The 25,603-nt window shown below is 43.2% G+C and overlaps 1 protein-coding gene across 2 annotated transcripts in view; it reads right to left on the bottom strand.

The window, feature by feature from the left end:
• Positions 1-25,327, bottom strand: part of Usp48 (ubiquitin specific peptidase 48) — an 82,757-nt gene extending 57,430 nt beyond the window's left edge. The window contains exons 1-4 of one of the 2 annotated variants that reach the window (XM_013074360.3): positions 24,966-25,327; positions 24,573-24,779; positions 2,536-2,656; positions 1,097-1,253 (exon numbers count right to left, since the gene is read on the bottom strand). In XM_013074360.3, the coding sequence (XP_012929814.2) occupies positions 1,097-1,253; positions 2,536-2,656; positions 24,573-24,779; positions 24,966-24,979 (499 nt within the window). In that variant the 5' untranslated portion in view covers positions 24,980-25,327. The remainder of the gene's footprint in view (positions 1-1,096; positions 1,254-2,535; positions 2,657-24,572; positions 24,780-24,965) is intronic. The other variant, XM_013074361.3, reaches the window with a different exon arrangement.
• Positions 25,328-25,603: the final 276 nt, after the last annotated feature.

Genomic DNA, 25,603 nt, shown 5'->3' with positions numbered 1-25,603 from the left:
ACCCAAGAGCTACATCCCCAGTCTTTTTTATTTTTATTTTGGAGACAGAGTCTCACTATGTTGCTCAGTCTAAACTACACAATTCAGACCCTGCCTCCAAAGAAAAATTACAGTGTAGGATTTCCAGAAGGGGACAAGAAACATAAATTCCCAACTTGGAGCCCAAAGACCTGCATCTTAGAAAACCCCCTCTCCCTTTTTTGGATAGTCACACTATCCAAAACACATGTAGTTCAAGCTGACCTTGAGCTCACTGTGTAGCCCAGGCTGGCCTCAAACTCATGGCAATCCTTCTGTCTTAGCCTCCCGAGTGTTGGGATCACAGGCCTGCACCACTGCAACCCGGCCTAGAAACCTCTCATTTCGAGAAAGAGAAAAATCTGGTTCATTCCATGAAATCTCCAACTCAAAGAGGAAACTTCTTTTCAGATTTCTAAAGCAATGTCATTTGTTAATAACAATCCACACTGTACATGAAATAAAATATGTAAGTTTTAGTAAAAACAGAAATTGTCTCTGTTCAAATTCATAGTAAGGGGAGTAGAACTTTTCATGGCTGATTTTGTCAGTTAATGAATTTAATTTTTTTTTTTTTGGTACCTGGGATCGAACTCTAGTCCTTGCACTTGAGAGGCAGGCAGCGGAACCACTGAGCTAAATCCCTGGCCCAATTTAATCTTAATCTTACAGAATTTCAGGTAAATCTGCTCATGTATTTGGTAGTCAGCCCCAAAGATTGTGGTCACCTTGAAAAATTTACTAAGTCTCAAACTAGGTAAAAAAAAAAACTTCCTGTCTTACTGATTTTATCTATCACCCCAAAATAAGGGCCTGTAGTCGGAGTATTACATAGACAAATTATACCTGTAAAGAATGCTAAGAACAAGAAAATGTACTTCCTTCGTCTGAAATATCAGCCATTTTGTCACAAAAATGATAAATATATGCAGGGGAGTTAATCCTGTGTTTAGGAAGAACCTAGCATCCAGCCTGCCTTATAACGAGTACCCATGTTCCCTTCTTTTTGGTTGGTTCAGAAGGGCTCTAGCTGTCAACATCCTCGGAAGTGTGCTCTCCCTTGCCCATGCCCACCAACCTTTCTCTTCGTGGACACCATCTTCCATCATGTAGTCACTACAGGTGCTGGGACACAAGTACAGTGCCTGCCGAAGCTCCAGGTTGAGAAACCACACCTGAAGAAATGTGTTGACGTAACAAGTGGCTCCAAGGTTTGTCAGGCCCACAAATGAGTTCTACAGAAATACGGGATCACAAAATTTATTTCCCTTTAAACAAAATTAAATTTTCAGATTACAGATTGGTAAGACTGTCACAATCCACAATACATAACCACCTTAAGTCTCTCCTGGCTCAAGGTAGGATTTCCCCAAAAGCCCACAGTGGGTTGCCCACAGGCATGGAGAAGACTTCAGGGAGCATCACTGCCTGTCACTGGCAGGCTGTCTTCTCTGGCCACTTCATCTAGTATTAGAACAGTAGATTCTAGAAAAGATCAGTTTCAAACAACATGTATACATACACCTTTGCACTCTTCCTAAAACTGCTAGCATTCAGTAGAAAAGTTCCATTGTAAGCCCTAGACATTAGATTTGGGACATGGGGAACGGGGTTAGTGAACTGGGCCCAACTTTTTCCAAAGGTTAAGAAATTCATGCCAAGCGTGGTGGTACACGCCTATAATCCCAGCACTCAGGAGGCTGGGACAGGAGGAATGCTTCAAGTTCAAGGCCAGCCTAGGCTACATAGTAAGTTCAAGGCCAGTCTAAACTACAGAGTGAGACCCTGTCTCCAAAAATAAAAAAAAAAAAAATCCTGAAATATTATAAGGATTTCTACGAAATATTTAAGTCTTAGAAAATGAAGTTATATCATTACAGGAGCTTATTCCCTTGAATTACTACCTCCTTTAGAGATATTTTAAGTTAAAAATAAAGAATATAATGTTAAGGCATATACAGAATCAGGATTTTTTCAAACTGCTCACTATATACTGAGGTACAGTTATCTTATAAAGCATGTTAGGGTTTAAACTTTGAATGTCCCCCAAAAGCCTTGGGCTCAGAGATGGGGGAAGGTGATTGGATCATGAAGGAATATACTCATCAGCAGAGTAGTCCACTACTAAGTTTAGCAGGTAAATGCACTGGGAGGTGGAGCCTGACCTACAAAGGTATATAGCTCCCTCCCGCTTCCTCTCTTCTCCTCCTGCTTCCTGGCAGCCAAGATGCAGCTTTTCCTCTGCCTATGCCCTTCCACCATGCCCTTTCTCCTTGGAGCCAGTAGGCTGAAAGCATAAGCCAAAATTAACTTGTTTTTAAATTGTAGGTGTCAGGTATTGATTCCCAGAGAGAAATGACTGAGACAGTATGTTACGAACTGTTACAATTCAAGAGTGTTGGCCTTTATTTAACTCTTAACTACTTAACTTACAGCTGCACAGGTTACCTGAAATCAGTAGTGGTTTCTGTTCAGACACAACAGCCACAAAAACAAGGAATACCACCCATCATTTACCTTTTTTCTCCGCTCACAGTTGGGATCATCGATGTTATGAAAACTATTTTCATCTATTTCTCCTAACCAGATATGCTCACCAATCCCAACCAGGCAATTTGGATTTCCTTTGCAGTTGCGTCTGAAAGAAAAAGAAAAGTTATTGCTTAGTTTTAATGTACCTAGTGGAAGTGAGAGAGAAGTAGAATGGCTACTAATGGTTACAGAACTTTTTATAACTGATTGCACGGTGAGGCTGGAGATGTGGCTCAGTTGTACAGCATTTGCATAGACTGCACAAGGCCTTGGGTCCCATCCCTAGCATTTTTATTATAACATGATAACAGCAGCAGTAAGAGCAGTATATAACAGTGTGGTGAGTTACACGACCTGGTGAACATATTAGCAACCAATGGATTGTGAACTTTAGATAGATGTCATTCTCATATACTTTTCATTTCTAAGATGAGCAAAACCAAGAAACTATATAAACAAGACACTCAGACTGAACAAGATGGCTCACACTTGTAATCCCAGGACAAAGGAGGCTGAAGCAGGATCATCATGGGTTTTTTTCGGTACCAGGAATCAAACCCAGGACCTTGTGCTTGCCAGGCAGGCATAGCACCACTGAAATAAATCCCCAGTGCAGGATGATCATGACTTCAGTCAACCTGAGCTACACAGCAAGCCCCTTTCTCACAGCCCCCTCCCCTCCAAATACACTCAGCTTGTGGAGCTATGGAGAAATGGGCATGTAAATACCGCTGGTGGAAATGAAAATTGGTACTTCCCCCAAGCACAAGGACCCGATTTCTATCCCCGGTACCAAAAAAAGAAAATTGATACTTCCATGGATGATTTCTGCAACGCCTGAGAAAAACTACACAAGGACCTACCTAGCAATCTAATTTCTAAAAATTCAACCCAGAAAAAAAAAATTCAACCTGAAAATACACCTCCAACAACGCAAATACACATGGATTAAGTTTCTCACTGCAACTGTTTAGTCACAAAATACTGAAAACAAACCAAAATTCTCACTGAAGATCCAGTGTAACTACATGATGGAGTGCTATGCAACTATAAAACAAAAATATGAAGGTGTAAGTGTGGAATAATTCTCATGACATATTAAGTGAAAAATAACCAAGGTGAAAAAAGGATCTATGGTATATTTTTCTTTGTGTAAGAAATAAGGGGAAATCAGAAACTAGGCATGGATTTGTTCATTTAAGCAAAAAAGAAACAAGCAGAAAAAGTAATCAAACCAGAGTAAGAATTAGTTAAGTACAGAGCATGAATTAGAATAGATAAAAAGGAGGGGCATGTGAAACTCTTCTGGATATACCCCTACATACACTGTTGAATTGGGGGGCCATGGTAATGTTTTTCACAATACATACAAATCTCCAAGGATAGCTGAATTCCTAAATTCAGCAAAGAGAAAAATTTTAGCCAGGTGTGGTGGCGTATACCTGTAATCGCAGCACTAAGGAAGCGAATAGTAAGTTCAAGGCCAGTTTGAACTACCCAGTTAGACCTTAACTCGGGAAAAAAAAGACAGAGTGAAAAACATTTCAACTGAACAAAATATGAGGGGGCAAGAGGTGGTATGGGGACAGTGACTTCCACTAGCAAGCTCATTAAAGATAAAAGAACAAACATCAAGGAGGCTTTCTTTTTCAGAGCGGCGAGTTAACAGGTCTGAAACCAAACCCTAATTTCTAAATACTCTTCATTGAAGTACCTAAGGCTCCTTAAGGAAATTAGAAGACAAACCTCCCACTTTGTAGCAAACATAAGCACATACTCAAAGAGTGATGTGGACATGTTTTTTTAAAAAAAGGCTTACAGCTTCTAAGGCCCCAGTGGCCAAATTTGGGGAAAAAAAAATTGAGCTGTTGTTGCCATGGCTCACGCCTGTGTTCTCAACTACATGGAGGCTGACCCCAGAGGACTGCAGGCTGGAGGGCAGCCTGGGATACGCAGCAGGACCTTGTTTCACAATAAAAAGAGCTGAGGATGTAACGTAGTCAGTGGTTGAGCACCCCTGGCTTCAATCTCCAGTACTGTAAAAACAAACAATAAATAGAACAAAATGAAGAGCAGGATTATAACCTACAATATGATTATAACCTATGAATGTTCAAGAGTCTCTGGCTTAATGATGAGGTACATGAAAGAAAAACCTCATCCTTATAGAAGAAAGCCAGTATCAACATGGAAAGACAATTTTTGAAAAAAATCAACACTTAGCATCCATCAGAACACAAAACTTGGACATGAACATCAATGACTAAATACAATATTTGTAATATCTCAAGTATTTCAGCACAAGTTACTTAATTGCCAAAGGAGAATAGAGTAACTTCCAGCAGAGAAATAAATCAAAGTCAGTGTAGCCAGTAATGGCTGTAAAGGACAGCACCCACTTTGCTGGTGGAAGGTACCAAGAACACAGCACCACTTCCTCAGTGTTTGTTCCAGCCCACCATGCATGGCCCAAATCTAATCAAGAGGAAACAGCAAACAGATGGAATTGGAGAAACTCTCTGCAAAATAAGTATTGTACTTTTTCAAAAACATCAATGTGATGAAACAGATTGAGTAACCATTCCAGATTAAAAGAGAATACGAAGATGTGAAGACAATGCAGCATATATGGGCTTGGGGTTTTTTGTTGTTGTTGTTGTTGTTTTGGGTTTTTTGGACAGTATCTTGCTATGTAGCCCAGGCTGGCCTCAAACTCTTGTGGATCCTCCTGCCTCAAGTTTACAAATGCTGGGATTACAGGCGTGGGCTGCCAGGTCTGGCTTATTTTTTTGTTTTGGCTATAAGGAATACTGTTAGGTGGGGCACTGTATTCCACGCTGTGATCCCAGCACTCAGGAGGCTAAGTCAGAAGGATGGCCACGAGGAGACCAACCTGGGTTATGTAGTGGGCTCAAAGCCAGTCTGAAGTGTACAGTGACACTGTCTCAAAAAAAAAAAAGAGCACAGGGCCGGGGATTTAGCTCAGTGGTTCTGCTGCCTGCCTCGCAAGCACAAGGTCCCGAGTTTGATCCCCCGTACCAAAAAAAAAAGGGGGGAGGGACAAAATAATTTCATATTGACAGCTTTTGTTTACAAATGGAGGTAACAGACCTGACTGGGTAGATGGAAGGATACACTGTAAAAAACCACCTGAGAAGATCAGGTAAGTAGCTGCAGGGCAGGGTAAGAGTCCCTGTGCTCCCCCACTTTTGCTGTAGGGGGATGGAATCCAGGGCACACTGAGCTGTAGAGTTAAACCTTTTTAGACAGTCTCCTGAGTTGTACCAGCTGGCCTCAAACTTCCCTTCTTCCTCCCTCCAGCTCCCCTCCTGGAAGATAGTATTACAGGAGCAAGCCACCACCAGGCCCAGTGTCATCACTGCTCTTTATACTGTCCAGAGTTAAGAGAGCAATGTACCATACATTCCCAAAGTAACTGCTTTGAATGTTTTGTGTAAACACACTGTTTTCCTGGCTTTAAAATCAAATATGAAAAAAAATTTTTTTTTTAAATCAGTAACAAAATATGGACCAGACATGGTAACACATGCCTGTAATCCTGGCCCTTGGGAGGCTAAGGCGGGAAGATCTCTGTGAGTTCAAAGGTCAGCAGCCTAGGCTACATAGTGAGACCCTGTTTTAAAAAATAAAAAATCAAATAAGGGACTAGAGATGTGACTGAGTGGTAGAGTAAATGCCTAGGCTCAATCTTCATTCCCACTCACCCCCTAAAAAAGTGTGGCCAATTTAAAAACTATTGTCAGCACCAGGTTAAAATTAACTTCCTAAAGAAGTGAAAGGGGGTGCAGATAGGGGTCTAACATGTGTAAGGCCCTGGGTCTGATTCCTAGAACTGCCGAAAAAAAATAAAAGTAGGACTTGGGGAGGGTGAATCCCTAAGAGAGACTGTTTTGTTTCTGTGCCTATAATTCACCTGCAAACCAGACTAGTAAAAGAAAAGTTACAATGCCGAGAAGGGAAAAAAATTACTTACATACACATTATATTTTCTCTTCCATACAAAGATGCTATAAAACAAACGATTCAGAGACTGATATAAATGTCTTAAAATCTTTCCTCGAAACAACAGCAAGGATATCCTACAGGAAATTTTCTTTTTCCCCAGTAAAGATGACAAGGGAACTGGGAGTGTTGCTCAGTGGTACCACTTGCCCAGCACACACAAGGCCCTTGGTCCCTCCCCTGAAACAAAACACACACACATTGGGGCCGGGAATTTAGCTCAGTGGTGCCACCACCTGCCTTGCAAGTGCAAGGGCCCGAGTTCGAATCCTGATACCAAAAAAAAGTATGTACTTATTTTGTTAATTCTTTCAAATCTCCTTTTCCAAAGTGTGATGATAGCAGGTCTCATTTGTTCCTTGTGTCCTCGAACAGGAAGGTAGTCAGTTTGTCAGAAGACCTGGCTGGGTGGACAAACTTGATCAAACACACACGTTCTCTCAGAAAACAGCTCCAATGGAACTGTTCAGAACAGTCTCCTGTTATGGACAGAAAAATAATACAGGCAAGAAGCAAGAAGCAAGCACTCCTGTCCTTACCCTTCCCCCTCCCACACTGGAAAGAAAATCATGCACACTCACCAGTGCTAAAACTGGCTTCAGAAAGCAAATACAAGGGCCAGGGATTTAGCTCAGTGGTTCTGTTGCCTGCCTCACAAGCACAAGGACCTGAGTTTGATCCCCGGTACCAAAAAAAAAAAGCAAACACAAAACCCAGGAATGGTGGTGTGTGCTGAGGCAGGAAGATCAAAACTTCAAAGCCAGCTTGAACTACATTCTGAGATACTGTCTCAAAAAAAAAAAAAAAAGAAAGAAAAGGCAAACAAATACAGCCTATGGTCTAAAAGTCACAGCAAGGATTTCAAAAGCTAATGTGAACATTTAGAAGCAATCTGCATTATTTGGCCCTACACTACTAGCACTGTTCTTCTTAAAATACTTCTTAATGACAGGTGGCATGAGGGTGTAATTCCAGCACCTGGGAAACTGAGGCCAGAGGATTGAGAAATTGAGCCTAGCCCAGGTAACTTACTGATTTAGCAAAACCCTGTCTCAAAATTTTAAAAAAATGTTCAAGTAGCAGCTCATGGGAGAAGGCCTAATTTCAATCCCCAAGTAATGTCCTCCCCTCAACATCTGACTTTTTAAATGAATTGCTGAGTATTACTGAATAGGTCTTCAATAAACACAATCATTAACCGCACAGGTGAGATGATGCTGAGATAAAGCACCATCCCCAAACACATGGTTCTGGGTCCTTGTGGCCACACATCTGATGAGAAACAATAAAAGGGAAAAACAACAATAAAAAGGGGCTTAAAACTAAGGGATCAAGGCTGGGGATTTAGCTCAGTGGTTTCGCCACCTGTGCTGCCTGCTGCACAAGCGCAAGGACTGGAGTTCAATCCCTGATAACAAAAAAACCCAAAAAAAACTAAAGGATCAAAGCTTTCCAAATTATAGCTAACCCTCTTAAATACTGTGGGCCTCGTGTTGGCTGTTTTGTTTGCTGGGGTGGAGAATCTATGTAAGAAGTGTAAGTCAGGAAGACATTTCCAATTAGAAGCTGCTATTTCCAGCTCAACCTAAGCACAGAGGAAGGCCAGCAACAGAGGGCTTCAGAGCGGCCTACAGAAAACCTCTCCATTAAGTGTCCAAGGCCCCAAGTTTGTTCTATACTTCATTCAGAGTTAAGTTGTACATATTGAAGACGTGTAATCAAGGGTGCACCTACTTCCTTAAAGTAAAAAATATATCTATGTTCTTGAGACAACCAACATTCTGGTCCCCCTTCTGTCTCTCTTAGAAGCTTTCTTTCTCTCAAATTTTTCCTACTCTTAAAAAAAAAAGAAAAATATATCTATGTTTTTGTTTCCAAAGTATAAAATGAATGGAATGTAATACTCCCATAACAAATTTCGTGTTCTTTAAACAGTGTAAATTTAAACAAAAGCAGGAGATAAACCTAGGAGACTGTTTCTAACAGACAAGGCTGGCATGGTGGTGCACACCTGTAATCCCAGCACTCAGGAGGCTGAGGCAGGAGGATCGCCGCCAGTGCCACCAGTTTGGGGCCAGCCTGCACTGCATAACAAGACCATGCCTTTAAAAAAAAAAAAAGTAAAACCTAACAAGGTTCATATTTCAAATGGGAACCAAGGGAAAGGGGATTGCCCCCCTCTGTGGTAAGATGTTCTTGCATGGGAAATGGCTTGGGAAGCCTGGCTGTTCCTCTACTGATACAGGATGATACAGGAGATGAAAGATGAAAATATTGTATCTCCCAACCTGTTAGATGTCTAATATATCGAGTTCGTGTTCTCTAAAAATGGAAGAATGAATTCTAGCAACAACGGAGGTCAAGAGCAGAAAAATATTTAAGAGCAAACCTCCTGAGAGGCAGGAGGGGTCCTGAATGGGTAGCACTGGAACCCCACTTTTCAGGGGCATTTTATAAAGCAAAACCCATGTGGGTACAATGTGGGTTACAGCTATGAACAACCAATAAGATTACAAGTATAAGTCATTTAGCTAAGTGGTCAAATTTGAAAACGAGCCTCATAACAAGTGTGGTTGGAAAGAACAAGGACATTGCCTACCTAGGCTGCATTAGGCTCGGTGTTTGTCCTTTGAGGAAGCATAGAGGTCTGGCTGGTCTCTAGCAGATGTGTCTCCAGCCACAGCTGTGATGTTTTTTTTACCTCTGCCCTAACTCTCTCAAGGCCTATCCCTACTGACTGCCTATAATATTTCTATCTAACTTAGCTGTCTATAATACTACCACAAAAAGTAAAGCCACATAATCAGAGAAGCAGGGCTGAAAAAAGGTCTGGGAATGGCGAATGACTCCTTATTCCAACCAGATCTGTGATTTATCCAAAATTTGTTGTAAAATCCTCCCCCAAATTACTTAACTGAGCTATTTCCCTTATGGTTATGCTAGTTTCAAGTTTCTGCCTCCTATATCTAGGAATACTAACAAATACGCTTAACAGTGAAGCTTAATTACTAATCTAGCAAGCCAAAGGCAGACAATGAATCCACTTGGTCTTAAGACAGGCCTCTTACTTCTTAAAAAAAAAAAAAAGACTTTGCCTCTCCTCCCCCAAACCTTCTTATATGTCCAGTGAAGAAAAAGAGGGGAATTGGGCATGGTACATGCCTGTAAATCCCAGCTACTGGAGAGGTTGAGGCAGGAGTATCATAAGTTCAAGGTTAGTTTGGACAACTTAGTGAAAGAAACCCTGTGTCAAAAATAAAGGGCAGAGGCCAGGGATTTAGCTCAGTGGTTTCAATGCCTGCTATGCAAGCTCAAGGACCTGAGTTCGATCCCCGGTACCAAAAAAAAAAATAAAGGGCAGAGGGCTGGGGATTTAGCTCAGTGGTTTCGCCACCTGCTGCGCAAGTGCAAGGACCAGAAAGTTTGATCCCCGGTATGAGAGAAGGTAGGGTAAGGGTAAGGGAAAGGCAAGAAGGAAGGAAGGAAGGAAGGAAGGAAGGAAGCAAGCAAGCAAAGAAAGAAGGAAAGGAAGGAAAGAAAGGAAGGGCAGGGCCAGGGATATAGCTCAGTAGTTTCACTGCCTGCTGCGCAAGCCCAAGGACCAGAGTTCAATTCCTGGAGTTCAATCCCCGGTACCCAATCAATCAATCAATAAATAAAGGGCAGGGCCGAGGATGTAGCTCAGTGGCGCTGAGCTTGCCTCCCAAGAGCAGGGTCCTGAGTTTGATCCCCAGTACTGAAAAATTAAAATACATACGTACATTCATATATACATACATAGGCTGAGGCTACAGCTCAGTGGTACAGCCCTTTCTGAGCATGCAGGAAACCCTGGCTTCAATCCCCAGTACATAAAGAGAGACAAAGAAATGCAGGTTAAAACAACTCCAGAGAAATCCACATTTAAAACAGCCATGCTGGGGATTTAGCTCAGTGGTTCTGCCGCCTGCCTCGAAAGCTCAAGGACCTGAGTTCAATCCCTGGTACCAAAAAAAAAAAAAGCCTATATGAAACAGCCATGGCCGGGGATTTAGCTCAGTGGTTCCATCACCTGCCTCACAAGCGCGAGGTCCCAAGTTTGATCCCCGGTACCAAAATCAATCAATCAGTCATGAAAGATGTCTTCACTTATCAAATCAGCAAGTTATCCAACATTAACATTTGATGTTGAACCAGAGCCAAATGAAGAGTCACTACCCAGGCAGGACAGGAGTAACTTGGTACAACCTCTTGAGGAAATTGTTCCTACATGCTCACACAGAAAGAACACATGCCTGATACCAAAAGCATGGGTTTTTCCCACCCCGACAAATTCTGATAACAGCTATGTGTCCTACACACTCAATTCAACTCTGACACCACACACCTACAGTGAGTGTCCACTTCCACAAGTGAAGGCAGCATCCCACTGGGCCCACTTCAGATGCCAACTGGAGGTCTCCTGTGCTCTGGTCTGAGCAGCTACTCAAGAGGATCCCGTAACCCACTCTCCTCTAGTAATCTGCTGAAATGGCTCAGAGAACGCAGAGCAACCATTTTCTTGTGTTTACTGGCTTATTTTAAGAGAGAGACTGCAAAGACAAGCATTGGAATACAGGACCCTCACTATCACTCTTGGGGATGTGGACTCTTTCGGCAACCCTGGAGCTCTCTGAACCCCATTTTTTTTTTTGGTTTTTAAAGAGACTTCATTACACAGGCAGGACTGATTAGATCACCAGCCATTGGTAATTAGTCAACTTTCAGTCCCTCCCTACTCCCCCCCCAAGGTCAAGGGCTGGAGCTAAAAGTTCCAGCCTTCTTCCAAATCACTCAGTGGGTTGCCCTGCCAACCCACACCCATCTGGAGGCTGTCTGGGAGCCCTAGTCACGGTCATCTCATTAGCACACAAAAAGACACTAACATTTCCAAGATTCCAAGAGTTTTAGGAGCTGTGTATCAGAAATGATACATGGGGGCCAGGGATTTAGCTGAGGTTCTGCCGCCTTCCTCGCAAGCTCAAGGTCCAGAGTTCAATCCCCGGTACAAAAAAAAAAAAAAAAAAAGATACATGGCCCAAAAATACACAGTATATAAGTGTAGGAATCACAGTATCACATCCCTCTTAGGAAAACATAAAAGAAAATGTCTCTAAAAATGACACTAAGGATTTCAATAATTCTCCTAGGCACATGTCTAGGTAAGATGGAATCACAGAGGCAAAGAAACAGTATGAGGATGAATTCAACGAATCCCAAACAGTATTTTGCTCTACATCTACACTATATCAGAACACCAAGTGGCTGAAGGAATAAATTCCAAAAAGTTCAGCATGACATGCTAACTAGACCTTTGCTGCAATTTTAGGTCAGAGAGATTCCTAAGCAGCAGAATTAACAAAGGTCTAAAGCTAAGCAAGGCCTGAGACAAGCTTCCTAGCTGAAGATGGAGGTCTTGAGTTCCTCATGCTGCCAGCAGGAGGGAGGCCCCACACTGGTGCCTTGGGAGCTAGGTAGCTGGGGAGCGGATGGCTCCACCACCGTAACAATGGAAAGTACAAAGAAGCCATTTTAGTATTAGACAGCTACACTCGGCAGAAATATTACAGGCAGTCAGACAGGCCAGGCCCTCCAGAGATCAGGACAAAGGTAAAAACACATTACAACTGTGGCTGGAGGCATATCTGTTGGAGGCAAGGCCTCAAGATAAAGAGGAAATGACTAGGGCCAGGGATTTAGCTCAGTGGTTTCGCCACCTGCTGTGCAAGCCCAAGGACCTGAGTTCGATCCCCAGTACCAATAAAAACTAAAAATAAAACACAAAAGAGGAAATGGCCAGGCCTAAGATAAGAGGTAACACCTGGTCTAATGAAGCCTAGAAAGACATCAGTCATCTCCATGGGTGACCCAAACCCTCATTCTCGGACTCATCTTTTCCTGAAAAATTCTTTGTTTCTTCCATGTACTCTTACTGCAGGACTTGCTTCCCCACTGGATCAATGTTACCTAAGCAACTATACTTATTATCTGATTGGTTGATCATAGCTGTAATTGTTGTATGTTGTACCCACATGGTTGTGCTCTATAAAACTTCCCCTGAGAAGTGGGGTCCTCAGCCACCCACTTTTGGTCCCCTCTTGCCTCTCGGGAGCTGTATCTTTCCTCTCAATCAGTATTTCCTACTTTTAACCTCCGTTGTTCTTTATAATTCATTCTTCAATGTTGGGAAACAAAACTCAGCCTGTCAGACATCTAGCAGGTTGGGAGTTATTGTATTACCCCATATCATTTCTGGGGAGCATCTGGCCTCAGCCCTGGTGGCTCCACCACTTTTAACAATGAAAAGTACTGGGAAGGCATCTTAGGAGCAGTTTGTTCTAGGGGAATTGTCAGGAATTACTGATTCAGACTTTCTCTCAAAATGTGAATACCAGGACCGGGGATTTAGCTCAGCAGCACCACCCCTGCCTGACAAGCACAAGGTCCTGAGTTGGATGCCTGGTACAGGGAAAAAAAAATGTGAATACACCGAGGCACATTTTGCAATTGGATATGTCTTTGCTGCAGAGTATGAAGATGTTCATATAAATGCCATGCAATAAAGAAGCTCAGCGCGACAAGAACTCTTTGGACAGAAAAGAAGAGAACAAGTGAGAAAGAATGGCTGCAAAATGAAGGATAATCACTTCTCCTACCCAATGTGATTTCTTCTCAGACCCAATGTGATTTATAGTTTTCTACATGAAAATGAAGATGAGGTTGTAGTTCTGGCCTCAGAAAAACCTTTGGAGGTAGAAGAGCAAAAGATTCAATTGAAAGACAATTCAGAGATTTCATCTGACCCAGCTATATTCCCCTTCTTGGTATCTTCCTGAAAGAATTAAAAGCAGCATATCACAGTGATATACGCACACTCATGTTTATCTCGGCAGTGTCTAATAGCTAAATCTTGGAAACAGCCCAAATGCCCACCAACTGACGAATGGATAAAGAAGTATTTTATACAAGAGTACTACTGAGCAATAAAGATAAACTTTAAAAAAAGATAAACTTGAGATATTTATAACTAAATGGATGCACCTTAAGACCATACTCTCAGGTGAAATAAATTGGACACACATATGTAAATACTGCATTATTTCTCTTGCATGAGAAACTTAAAGTGTTAATCAGGGCAAAAATGTACAACAGATATTGGGAAATGGGAAGGCAATGTTCAAATGAGAAGGGGAACTGGGTGGGGGCAGGGGGAAAAGGAGGAAGGGAAAGGAAAAATAAGAAAAAGTGGAAACAAAGCTTTTTAAATGAGGAAAAGAAAAAAAATAATAAAAATTAAAAACTTTTTTAAAAATTTAAAAAAAATAAATAAATGAGGAAAAGAGGGGTTGAAGGGTGGTTAGGGAATGGGAAAAAAGAATCAAGATATATCATGTACAGGTACAAATTCCCTATGATGAATGTGATCATTACATATATCTAAAATGTACCAAGAAAAAAAAGACAGTTCAAACTTGATCTGTGAACAGAAGAAACCACCAAAACAGAAGATTCTGATCCTCTTGTTAACATTCCCTCTTCTGAGATAGAAGATTCTGTTTTTATGGCAAGTCAGGATGGTGCCTTAGAACTCATCTCTAGAACAATGTTTCTTGTTTGTTTGTTTTGTTGGTATGGGGGATCGAACTGGGAGTGTTTCTTGTTAATACCTAGTCATGAACTTTCTTACCAGATAGTCCATGCTGACCTTGAACTCACTATAGCCCAGACTGGCTTCAAACTCCAAGTGATTGATCCTCCTGGCTCAGCCTCCTGAGTGCTGGAATTACAGGCGTGTGCCACCACACCAAGTCCATGAATTTTTAAAATAGCATTTTTGGGCTGGGGATTTAGCTCAGTGGTTCCATTGAGCAAGGACCCAGTTCGATCCCTGGTACCAAAATAAATAAATAAATAAACAAAATAAAACAGCATTTTTGTGTGAAAAATTGGCTGTATAGCCTTCAGTTGGTTCACTGCTTCACTGTTCCTGTTGGCCATACATAAACTTCCAGTTATGGCACAACGTAATACACCAAATTATTCAAAACTAGGCATGATTTAATGTTTTGGGACACAAGGTCTCACTGTATATATAGCCCACACTGTCCTTGAGCTTGCAGGCTGGTCTCAAACTCATAATGCTCCTGCCTCAACCTCCTGAGTACAGGAATTATATATGATTTAAAGTTTTTAAAGGTGAGGGAGGGCCGGGGGTTTAGCTCAGTGGTTCAGGTGCCTGCCTCGTAAGCACAAGGTCCCAAGTTTGATCCCCTGTACCAAAAAAAAAAAAAAAAAGTGCTGGATTTAGCTCAGTGGCACGGTGGCTGCCTAGCAAGTACAAGGTTCTGAGTTCAATCCCCAGTACCGAAAAAAAAATTTTTAAAAAACATGGTTAAAAGAAGTGCTGGGTGTGCTGGCACATGCCTGTAATCTAAGCACTTGGGAGAATGAAGCAAGAATACTGCCATGAGTTTCAGACCAGCCTGGGCTACATGAGACCCTGTCTCCAAAACTGGCATCAAAGTTAGCTCACAGCAGATGCTGGGGCAGACAGGTTAGAGGACAACTTTTGGCAAAGAAGTGGGAAGACAGCACCTGGTACTGAATGCTGCAGCAGAAATCTCATGGGAGGGAAGCGATGATTATTGCCAACCCTGCTGTCTCCAAGGACATGCAGAAACTAAGTGATGCAGATGTAAAGAGCATTTTGGACAAAGGATAGCTTAAGAGACAAGGCTTGAGAAGCAAGTAAGTGCTAGGTCAAGAAAGCCAAGCTAGGAAAGTCTTTTAGCACTCCTGGAGGGTTTGGAGAAAAGCTGGAAAACCCAGAAGGCTACAGAGAAGGCAGAGGTCAAATCAGAAAACAGAATACCTCAAAGGGAGTTGGGTGTGGTGACTCATGCCTGTAATTCCAGCATTGAGGAGGCCGAGGCAGGAGGATCCCTGTGAGTTCAAGGCCAGCCTGTGCTTACCTGGCAAGACTGCATCTCAAAAAAACAAACTAATTTTTGGACTGGAAATGTAGTTCAATGGCAGAGTACTTTGTCTAACATGGGAGAGGCCCCAAGATTCAATCCCCAGAACCACACATTCATACATACATACATACATACATAAAATCTTTTTTTTTTTTTGGTACTGGGGATTGAACTCAGGTCCTTGCGCTTGCGCAGCAGGCAGCGAAACCACAGAGCTAAATCCCCGGCCCCATAAAATCTTTTTTAAAGGAATAGCAATCACTAGTAAAGGATGATTTGAAAATTTCTGCATCTAAAGATTCACAATGCGTCATTTACTTTACCTAATTTCATTCACACTTTAGACCTAATCTAAAGGATGAGAGAAAGTAAGCATGCAGCAAACAGGACACAAGGGGCCGGGGATTTAGCTCAGTGGTTCCGTCACCTGCCTTGCAAGCAAGCGCAAGGACCTGAGTTCTATCCCTGGTACCAAAAAAAAAAAAGAAAGAAAAAGCAAACAGGACACAAGGGCCTCAGACTTTGGCTAAGCCTCCTCCCCAATATACAGTTGTCCCAGGCAGGAGGCCCCATAGCTGCTTTTCTTTGCAGTTACAAGATTTTCCTCTTTCACCAAAAAAGTCTCTAAATATAAGGAACTTTTTATCTCTTTCATCTCCTAAGATTCAAGCTGCCATAAAACATCTGACAGTATTAAAATAGAGGCTTTAATCTGAAGTTTTCAATTTCACAGGGGTCTTTAAAAAAAAAAATCTGAAAAGCAAATTAACTACTATGACAGTATTAAAAAGTCCTCTAGTAGAAAAAGAATTCAGGGCTGGGGATTTAGCTCAGTGGTTCCGCCGCCTGCCCCACAAGCCGCCTGCCCCACAAGCGCAAAGACCCGAGTTCGATCCCCGGTACCAAAAAAAAAAAGAATTCAGGTCAACATTAAGAGTTTCAGAAGTTGCCACTGAGGGTCCCTTCTTATGTCATGATTTCAAACTGAAAAGAGAAAAAAGAAACCTATACTGGTCTTCATCCAAAACGGAAAACAAGCGCTGGGCATGGGAGTGCACGCCTGAAACCCCAGCACTGGGGATGCTGAGCAGGAGGCTCATTGTGAGTTCAAGGCCAACCTGGGCTACATAGTGAGGTCAGGGCCAGCCTGAACTACAAAGTGGGACCTTGTCTCAAAAAAAACCAAAAAAAAGTGTGGAGGAGACAAGGTGACAGGAGAAAATATACCTCCCAACCCCTTCCTTAGATGTCAAATGTGCCAAGTTCGTGGCCCTACAACATCGAGGAAAAAAACCAACTGGAACAAGCTAGGAGAGTTTTATTGGAAATAAGGAAGAATAGCTCCTGGATTTCCAGGAGTCCTGAATGGGGTGGCCTCCGAGGCCCTTTGTCAGGGGTGATTTATACAGCAAAGTCACAATGTGGGTACAACATAGGTCAAACTACACTCAACCTATAGGATTATAAGTATAGCAGCTTAGCTAATATTGGTCCAATAGGGCAATGGCGGGGGAACCTACAGCACCCATGTTGGTTTTGGTGTTTTTTTTCTCAAATAATAGATGTTAATAATGTAGGATTTGTTTTTTCTAAACTAAAACCTCAGTATTCAGGTTTAATTGCAGTGTTGGCATTTTACCATAAATAAGTGGGTTTGGGTTGTAGTTTGTTCACCATCACAATAGGGAAAGGAGTCATGTAGCAAGGGTACACGGAAAGAACAAAGATATTTCTGGAAAAGGATGGGTCCCAGATGCTCTGGTCACTCATCTGGGGGACTGATACCTATCCAGACTTACCGGACCAGGTGGTACTAATTACCATAACCCCACATTTTTGTTTATCCCTTAAGGAGGCACATAGGCCTGGGCTTCACATGCTCCTCCAGCCACAATTCTGATATCTTTATTTTCAACTGACTTGAGAGCCCAGCCCCTGACTGTTTATTAATTTCTACATAATTTAGCTGCCTACAATAAAGGGACTGGGGTTGTAGCTCAGTGGTAGAATATTTTGCTTATGTGTGAAGTATGTTTGAAGCCCTAGGGGCACAGAAAATAAAACAAACTTCATGCAATACTTCAACCTTCAGTAAAGTATTCTCAGTCATGGAATAAGCATGCTGCACCTTCATGGATCTGAAATCTTACACGACAATTAGAATTTTTTAAAAATTTTACTTCTTTCAAACTGGTGGCACACACCTGTAATTCCAGCACTCGGGAGGCTGATGCAGAAGGATCACAGTGAGTAGGCCAGCCTGAGCTACATAGTTCAAGGCCACCCACAAGGAGATCTTGTTTCAAAAACAAAACAGAAGGCTGGATTTAGCTTAGTGGTTCTGCCGCCTGCTGCCTGCCTCGCTGCCTGCCTCGAAAGCACAAGGTCCTGAGTTCAATCCCCGGTACCAAAAAAAACCAAAACAAAACAGATTTTAAAAAAAGATACCTCCAAAACTAGTATGTAAGTAAAAATACTCAAGGCAAGGGGATACTAATTGGCAATGCAAATAATCTTTCCCCATCTTTGATGAGACATATTTAACCGTTAAAACCTAAGGGGGATTCTTTATGGTTTGACTTCTTAGTTATTCAAAGATGGGAAATGCTGACAAAGCACTTAAAAAAAATAGACAGGCACAGTGGCACAGGCCTATAATCCTCAGCACACTGGGAGTCTGAAGCAAGAGAATTAAAAGTTCCAGTCCAAGGACCCAAGTTCGATCCCCGGTACCAAAAAAAAAAAGTTCCAGTCCAGCCTGGGCAACTTAGTGAGATCCTGTCTTGCTGGACTACATGAGACTACTCTTAAAAAAAAAAAATTAAAGCAGAAAAATACCTGATCTTCATTTTTCAAAGATCCTCTTATGCCTTTTTTTTTTGATACCAGGGATTGAACTCGGGACCTTGCCCTTGAGAGGCAGGGGGTATTATGCCTTTCAATCAAGACAGTTTATCAGGATCAACTGAAGCCTTTAGATTTTTGCTTTTTCAGTGAATGGAAAATGAGCTCTTCCTAGTGGTGGTCCCCCGTCTCTCACACACTCACACTCTCACACACACACACACACACACACACACACACACACACACCTTGGGGAATTAAGTAAGACTCTCAAAAAATAAAGCTGGGGGCCCCAGGATTTAGCTCAGTGGTTCTGGCACCTACCTTGCAAGAGCAAGGTCCGGAGTTCGATCCCCGGTACCAAAAACAAAAACAAAAAACCACAAAAGATAAAGCTGGGGGGCCAGGGATTTAGCTCAGTGGTGCAGCAAGGTCGCAAGTTCGATCCCCAATACAAAGAAAGGAAAGGGGAAGGAAGGATATGGTGGTAGCACACACCTGTAATTCCAGCACTATGGGATGCTGAGGCAGGAGGACTTCAAGTTCAAGCCCAGTTTGGGAAAATTAGCAACTCACTGACCCTGCCTCAAAATAAAAAATAAAAGGGCTAAGGTTACAGCTCAGTGTGAAGGCCAGGGATTCAATTCCCAGTCCTACAAAATAAAATTAAAAGGGCCAGGGATTTAGCTCAGTGGTTCTGGTACCTACTTTGCAAGTGCAAGGTCCCAAGTTCAATCCCTGGTACCAAATAAATAAATAAAACAAAAAGGGCTGGGGGGGGGTATCCCAATGTGAAGGCCCTGGTTCAGTCCTAGTACCTCAAAAAAAATTTTTTTTAACATCATGCCCTTTATCAACAATTTTTCGGGCCAGGGATTTAACTCAGTCGTTTCGCCGCCTGCTGTGCAAGCGCAAGGACCTGAGTTTGATCCCCGGTACCAGAAAAAAAAAAAATAATAATAATAATAATAATATATATATATATACACACACACACACACACTTACAGGGACATTCATAACAGCACCATGTAATAAATATCAGAACCTAGAAGCCCAAAGGCCCACCAAAAGGGAAATGATTAAGTAAGTGTAACACATCTCTCACAGTGAAATATTATACAGCTACTAACAAGTAAGGCAAGCCAGGAGAGGTGGAGCACACCTGTATAATCCCAGAACCTGGGAGGGTGAGGTTGGAGGATTGAGAGATCAAGGACAGCCTAAACTACATATGGAGATCATGACTCAAAAGGAAAAAAAGGGTGATGTAGCTCAGGGGTAGGGCATGTGCTTGAGACCCTATCTCAAAAAAATAAAAAATAAAAAGGGGCTATTCTAGACTATTTTGGTCCATCCTGCTGCCTCATTCTAAAATTGCAAATAAACCCAATTAAGATCTGAAAAACTGAAAAAAGGGCAGATAATTATTTGGTATTCCTGCTGTGTCATTAAATATTAGCTGCTCTTACCTCACATACACAAACAGTAATTATGTAAAATGGTGGATATGTCATTGTGCTTCTAGTGTTTACTGTCTGAATCCATAACATTGTAATGTGCATTGAATATACATAATGAAATTTGTTTTTTGAATAAGAATAAGGCAGGGGTGGTTATGTAAGCTTAGTGGTAGATGACTGCCCAGCATGTGCAAGACTCTGGGTTCAGTGGTGGTGGTGGTGGGAGGTGTTAAGGAAGACCTACACACACTAATATGGAAAAATGTATACTACCAACTTAAAATATGTGCTATGACATTCTCTTTTTGAAACAACTACATTGCTTATCTCCCCCACCTGTTACTACAACATGAGGGATTTTAAATTTCTGAGACTTTATCCCAGAGTCTCCCTAGATTACTAGATGACCAAGTCCACAGTAGGTACCAAAAATTTCTGTTGAATAAATATTTACAAGGCATAAGAGGCATTCAATAAATACTTATTCAAATTGGAGTCAAGGGTGTAGCTCACTGGCATTCATTTTCACTTAACAATTGGTTAAAGATGAAGTCTTCTCTAAAAGAGCAGAAAGAAGCTGGCATGGTGGCCCACGCCTGTAATCCCAGCACTGGGAAGGCAGAGGAAGGTAGATCATCACCACAGCAATGACCAAGGTCAGACAGGGCACGGGCTTCATAAGGATCACAGCACCTAATAAACTAATAGTATTGATTAGGCTGGAAGGAAAAATACAGCATGCACAAGAAGGAAAATAAGAGATTATCCTGTGCTATTAGATACTGAAGGTGAGCTGGGCGTGGTGGCACACACCTGTAATCCCAGCACTCAGCAGGCTGTTGCACAGCCAGTTAAGGACAGCCTGAAAAAATAAAAGTTGAAGCCGGAGAGCCAGGTGTGATAGCCAACTCCTGCAATCTCAACTACTTGGGAGACTGAAGATGGAGAATCAAAGTTCAAGATTAGCATGGACAACTTAATAAGACTCTGTTGGAGATAAAAATTAAATAGTGGTGCATGCCTATAATCCTAGCACTTGGGAGGCTGACGCATCACTGAGAGTTTGAAGACTGCCTTGGACGAGATAGTGAGCTCAAGGCCAGCCTCAACTACTACAAAGTTGAGGCCTTGTCTCAAAAAAACCACTAAAAATAAATACACAAGGGCTGGGGACGCAGCTCTCTGTGGAGGCCCAGGTTTAATCCCTAGCCTGGGGCAAGGGTGATTAAAAACATTGTTGGTTGAGGGTAGGAGGGGAAACAAGATATTCCTAAGACCCAAAAGTGCTAGAATGTGAAGTGAAGCCATCCCTGCACATCCCCTACTCAATTTTACTTCAAGGAACTTACCTGAGCACAATTCTCACCGTTAGCAAACCAATCTGATCATAAAAACTAAGATACTATACACAGGGCTGTGCATATAGCTTAGTGGCAGAGCATGCACTAGGACCTGGGTTCAATGTCCAGCATGGGGGTGGGGGGATACACAATATCTGCTGGATTTTGTGGCTGTAGGATTCAGTCCACATTGTTTCCATCCCATGTTTGAACTTCTCCTTCCTTCAGCTCTGATATCACGTAAAAATTGTAGTTAAAGACAACAAAAATAATTGTGTTAAACATTAAAACAGTACAATACTATTAAATTTTCACTTTTGGGGTTAGGGATATACTAGGAATTGAAGTTTTTACTGAGTTGTATTTCCAACCCTATTTTTACTTTTATTTTGGGATAGAGTCTTTTTTTTTTGAGACAGGGTCTCACTGTATAGTTCAGACTGGCTTTGAATTCACTATATAGTTCAGGCTGGTCTCCAATTTTCAGTGATCTTGTCACAGCCTTCCAAATGCTAGGATTACAGGTGTACCCCACCACACCAGTTTGGGACAGGGTTTTGATAAATAGTCCAGGTGGGACTCAAACTTCCAATCCTCCTGCTTCAGCCTCCCTAAATGCTGAGATTATAGGCAAGCACCAGCACATCCAGCTTAATTCCTTAATCTCCTAATGCAGAATCAGGAGAAATGACTAAAGGAGAAAGTGAGTAAAAACAGAGCTTCTATGATATTTAAATGTATGAGGCATGGTGATACAATCCCAGCACTTGGGAAGCTGAGACAGGAAGATCACAAATTCAAGGCCAGCCTGAGCTACATAGGAGATCCTGTCTCAAAAACATAAAACTGTGGGCTGGGGATTTAGCTCAGTGGTTCCCGCCCCTGCCTCGCAAGCATAAGGTCCCCAGTTCAATCCCTGGTACCAAAAACCAAAACCAAAAACCAAAAAAAGACAAAACTGTTTGGGGATCTTTGAAGTGCGATTTCTTACACTACCAAAAAATAACCAAATAACAAATTGGACAACATCAAAATTAAAAGCTTTTGTCGGCCGGGGATTTAGCTCAGTGGTTTTGCCGCCTGCAGCGCAAGCACAAGGACTGAGTTTGATCCCCGGTACTCCCCCCCCCCCCAAAAAAAAAGAATTTGGCAGTTCTACTCCTAGGTATATACCCAAAAGGAACTGAAATATTCATTCACTGAAGAATGAATAAACAATGTAGCATATTCATACAGAATACTATTCAGTCATAATGTAATCAGTGATACTTGCTACAATGTAGATGATCTCTGGAAAATTATGCTAGGACACAGAAGGCCTCATGCTGTATCAGTCCATTTACATGATACGTCTGGAATAGGACAAAGCAGAAAGTAGATCAGTGGTTGCTTGGAGGAAGGTGAAGGACAGGGACAAGGGAGGACTCAATGCTAATCTAAGGAACACAAGGTTCTGCACGGTGTGGTGGTGCAGGCCTGGGAGGCTGAAGCAGGATTGCTGTGATTTGGAGACCAGCCTGGGCTACACAGTGTATATCAAGGCTATCCTGTATACAAAGTAAGATCCTGTCTCAAAAAACCAAAAATACAAGGGAGTTCCCTTTCCTTTCTTTTCTGAAGTACTAGCAATTAAGCCCAAGCCTTTGGACTGAGCTACAAACCCAGAAAGTTGAACTCACCAACATTGTCCAGGCTAAGTTTATCCTCCTATTCTCCTGCCTCAGGCTCCTGGAGTGCAGAGATTAGAAGTGTGCACCACCACACATGGTCACAGGGTATTTTTTTCATTCTGTACCAGGGATCAAACTTGTGACCTTGCATTTGCAAGGCACGCAGCGGCCCCAGTGAGCTAAATCCCCAGCCCAACACGGTATCTTTTAAGGGGGCCAAAATTGTGATGGCTGAACAAATTTATCAATGTAGAAAAAATATGGGACAGTACACGTTCCTTTTTTTTTTTTTTTTTTTTGGTACCGGGACTCGGGTCCTTGTGCTTGCGAGGCAGGCAGGGGAACCACTGAGCTAAATCCCCGGCCCCACTTTTTTTGTTTGTTTGTTTTTAAAGACAGGGTCTTACTATGTAGTTTAGGCTGGTCTTAAACTCATGAGGGAGCCCAGGCTAAGGTGATCCTCCTCCTTCAGCCTCCAGAGTGCTGGGATTACATATGGGAGCAACAGCAAAACCAAGTGGTACACTTTAAATAGGGGGATCACATGACACGTGAAATGTATTTCAACAGAGCCATTTAAATTCTATTAGGCTGGGCGTGGTGGTGCCTGCCTATAATCCCAACATTTGCCCATAATCCCAGCACTCAGGAGACTGGGGCAGGCCTATTCTAAATTCAAGGCTAGCCTGGGCTATATAATTGAGTTCAACATCAGTAAGACCCTGTCTCAAAAAAAAAACAACCACGAAAAAAATTCTATTACACACATTTCTGTCATTCCGGTAATTACACTTAGTAATCAGAATTGCCCTCCTAGGTAAGGAGAGTACCGGGTGCTTGGAATTATTTAAACTTCTCAACTTGTTTCCCTATTCAAATAAGGCAACTGCAAAGCCCGAGACCGTAACTTCCATTCCTTCTGGATCCCCCAGCGGAAAGTAAAAAACTCCAAAAGTACTTTTAAATGCCTGTTTAAAAAGGCGGCTACGGCTACTGAGCATGCCCGGCTTGGCCAAGTCAATTCAACAACATTCCACAACAAAAACTATTTCCCGCATAAGGAGGTGGAAAGGGAGAAAAAACCGGCAGGATGCCTAGACATTCTATCTAAAAGAGGTTTTTAAGGCAAACTTCAAGGACCAAGCAGAAGAGCACTTGCACAACTCAACCATGTTACTGGATAAAATGGTACGAAGTCAGGACAAAAACACAAAACAAAAACCCACAACCTTAGGTCAAAGAGTGAGGGAAGTTCAGCTAAGGATGAAGGATGCCAATGACCAAAGAGTCATAATACTATGATGAGGGCTGCGGGGTCAAAACCAGTAGAAGAGGTATCTCACATCCAGTAACTCCCTTTCTGCAAAGGAAAATGTCGAGCTGCGACCAAAATCAACCATCCACGTTTGCTAAGCTCTCACCCCTACCTGCAACATCTCCACCGCCATCTTCTAGATAAGAACTAGCACCCTTTCTAAAAGGTTTTCAACCGCATCACCTCCTCCCAAAGCCCGGGAAGGCTGTGTTTCCAGGTCGCCCGCACAGCGCAAAGGGAACATCCTCCACCGCGCTCTTCTCCGCGCCTCCCAAATGTACGCAATGGGCCGCCGTCTTCCTTCCCCCACCCCGCCCCAGCTTTCCAAGGTCCGGCCGGCGAGGGCCACAAAGTCCGGTGCACGGGCCTCACCTGCAAACGCCGCGGATGCAGGGCTCCAGCCAGATGCGGTAGGCGGTCTCGATGTGCTCCTGCGACACCTCCTCGGGCCGCACAGTCTCCGCCCAGCGCCAGGCGGCCTTCTCCAGCTGCAGCCGCGGGGCCATGGCCTTGGCCCCAGGAGCGCCCCCCGAGCCCGGCCGCGGTTGCTGCCTCTGCCTCCCAAATGGGTTCCGCCGCCTGCCAGCGAAGAGGACCAGGAGGAGCTCCCTCAGCCAGCTGGCCAGTCAATCACCTGTACACGCCACTGCTGCCGCCGAGCCCGCCCGCGCCCAGCCCGCACGACCGGCCGCAAAGCGCCACCACCCCCCCAACCCCAACCCCCCCCCCCCGCCGGTCCGCGGAGGTTGGAAGCGGGCTCCCCACCTCGTAGGACGCATGCGCGTTCCCAGCAGTCCCTGCGCCTCCCGCGCGGGTAACCGGATGATCGGAGGAAGTAGGAGCGGTTGTCCGAGGAAGGATTGCCACGTCCTCAAGGCGGCAGTGGAGGAAACAGTCTCAGCTCGTTCAGAGTAGCGCCCTGCGTACCACTATTCCAAAAGCCTACGCCTAGAGAGGCCAGAAGGCTGACTGCTCTTGCCGGTACTTCCTCTTTTTAACGGAGAAGGATTCGCGCGAGAAGCTACCCAACGCACACGATAGGTCCTCCAGAACTGTAGGGTGGGGCCTGTTTACTGTAGAAACCGAGTGCCAAAGAAACCAGGGTCGGCTCTGTGAAACAATTTGAGCCTAGGTCGGTTCCGACTACTTCCTGAACTCTGCTGACGTCACGAGACGGTCTAGGTTCATTTGCTACCTAGAACGGGACTACGTGTCCCGGCATGCTTCTGCCACTCACCAGGCATGAGGCATGCTGGGGTATGTAGTCTTGGAAATTGGAGGGCTTAGCCGCAGTGCTGGGGGGGGGGTTACCCCCAGGTGTCAGGGCGGGGCTGCGCATAGGGGTTTTTTTACCTGCGTTCTTCTATTCTTCTTCTGCACCCTTATCTGTGTGATCATTTCTT

This window comes from Heterocephalus glaber, unplaced genomic scaffold (genome assembly GCF_053883595.1).
Source record: "Heterocephalus glaber isolate CG9 unplaced genomic scaffold, H.glaber_assembly_v1.0 deba00001452, whole genome shotgun sequence".
Taxonomy (NCBI): Eukaryota; Metazoa; Chordata; class Mammalia; order Rodentia; family Bathyergidae; genus Heterocephalus; species Heterocephalus glaber.
Note: the sequence above shows the minus strand (reverse complement) of the source record. Positions and strands in the feature narration are given on the sequence as shown.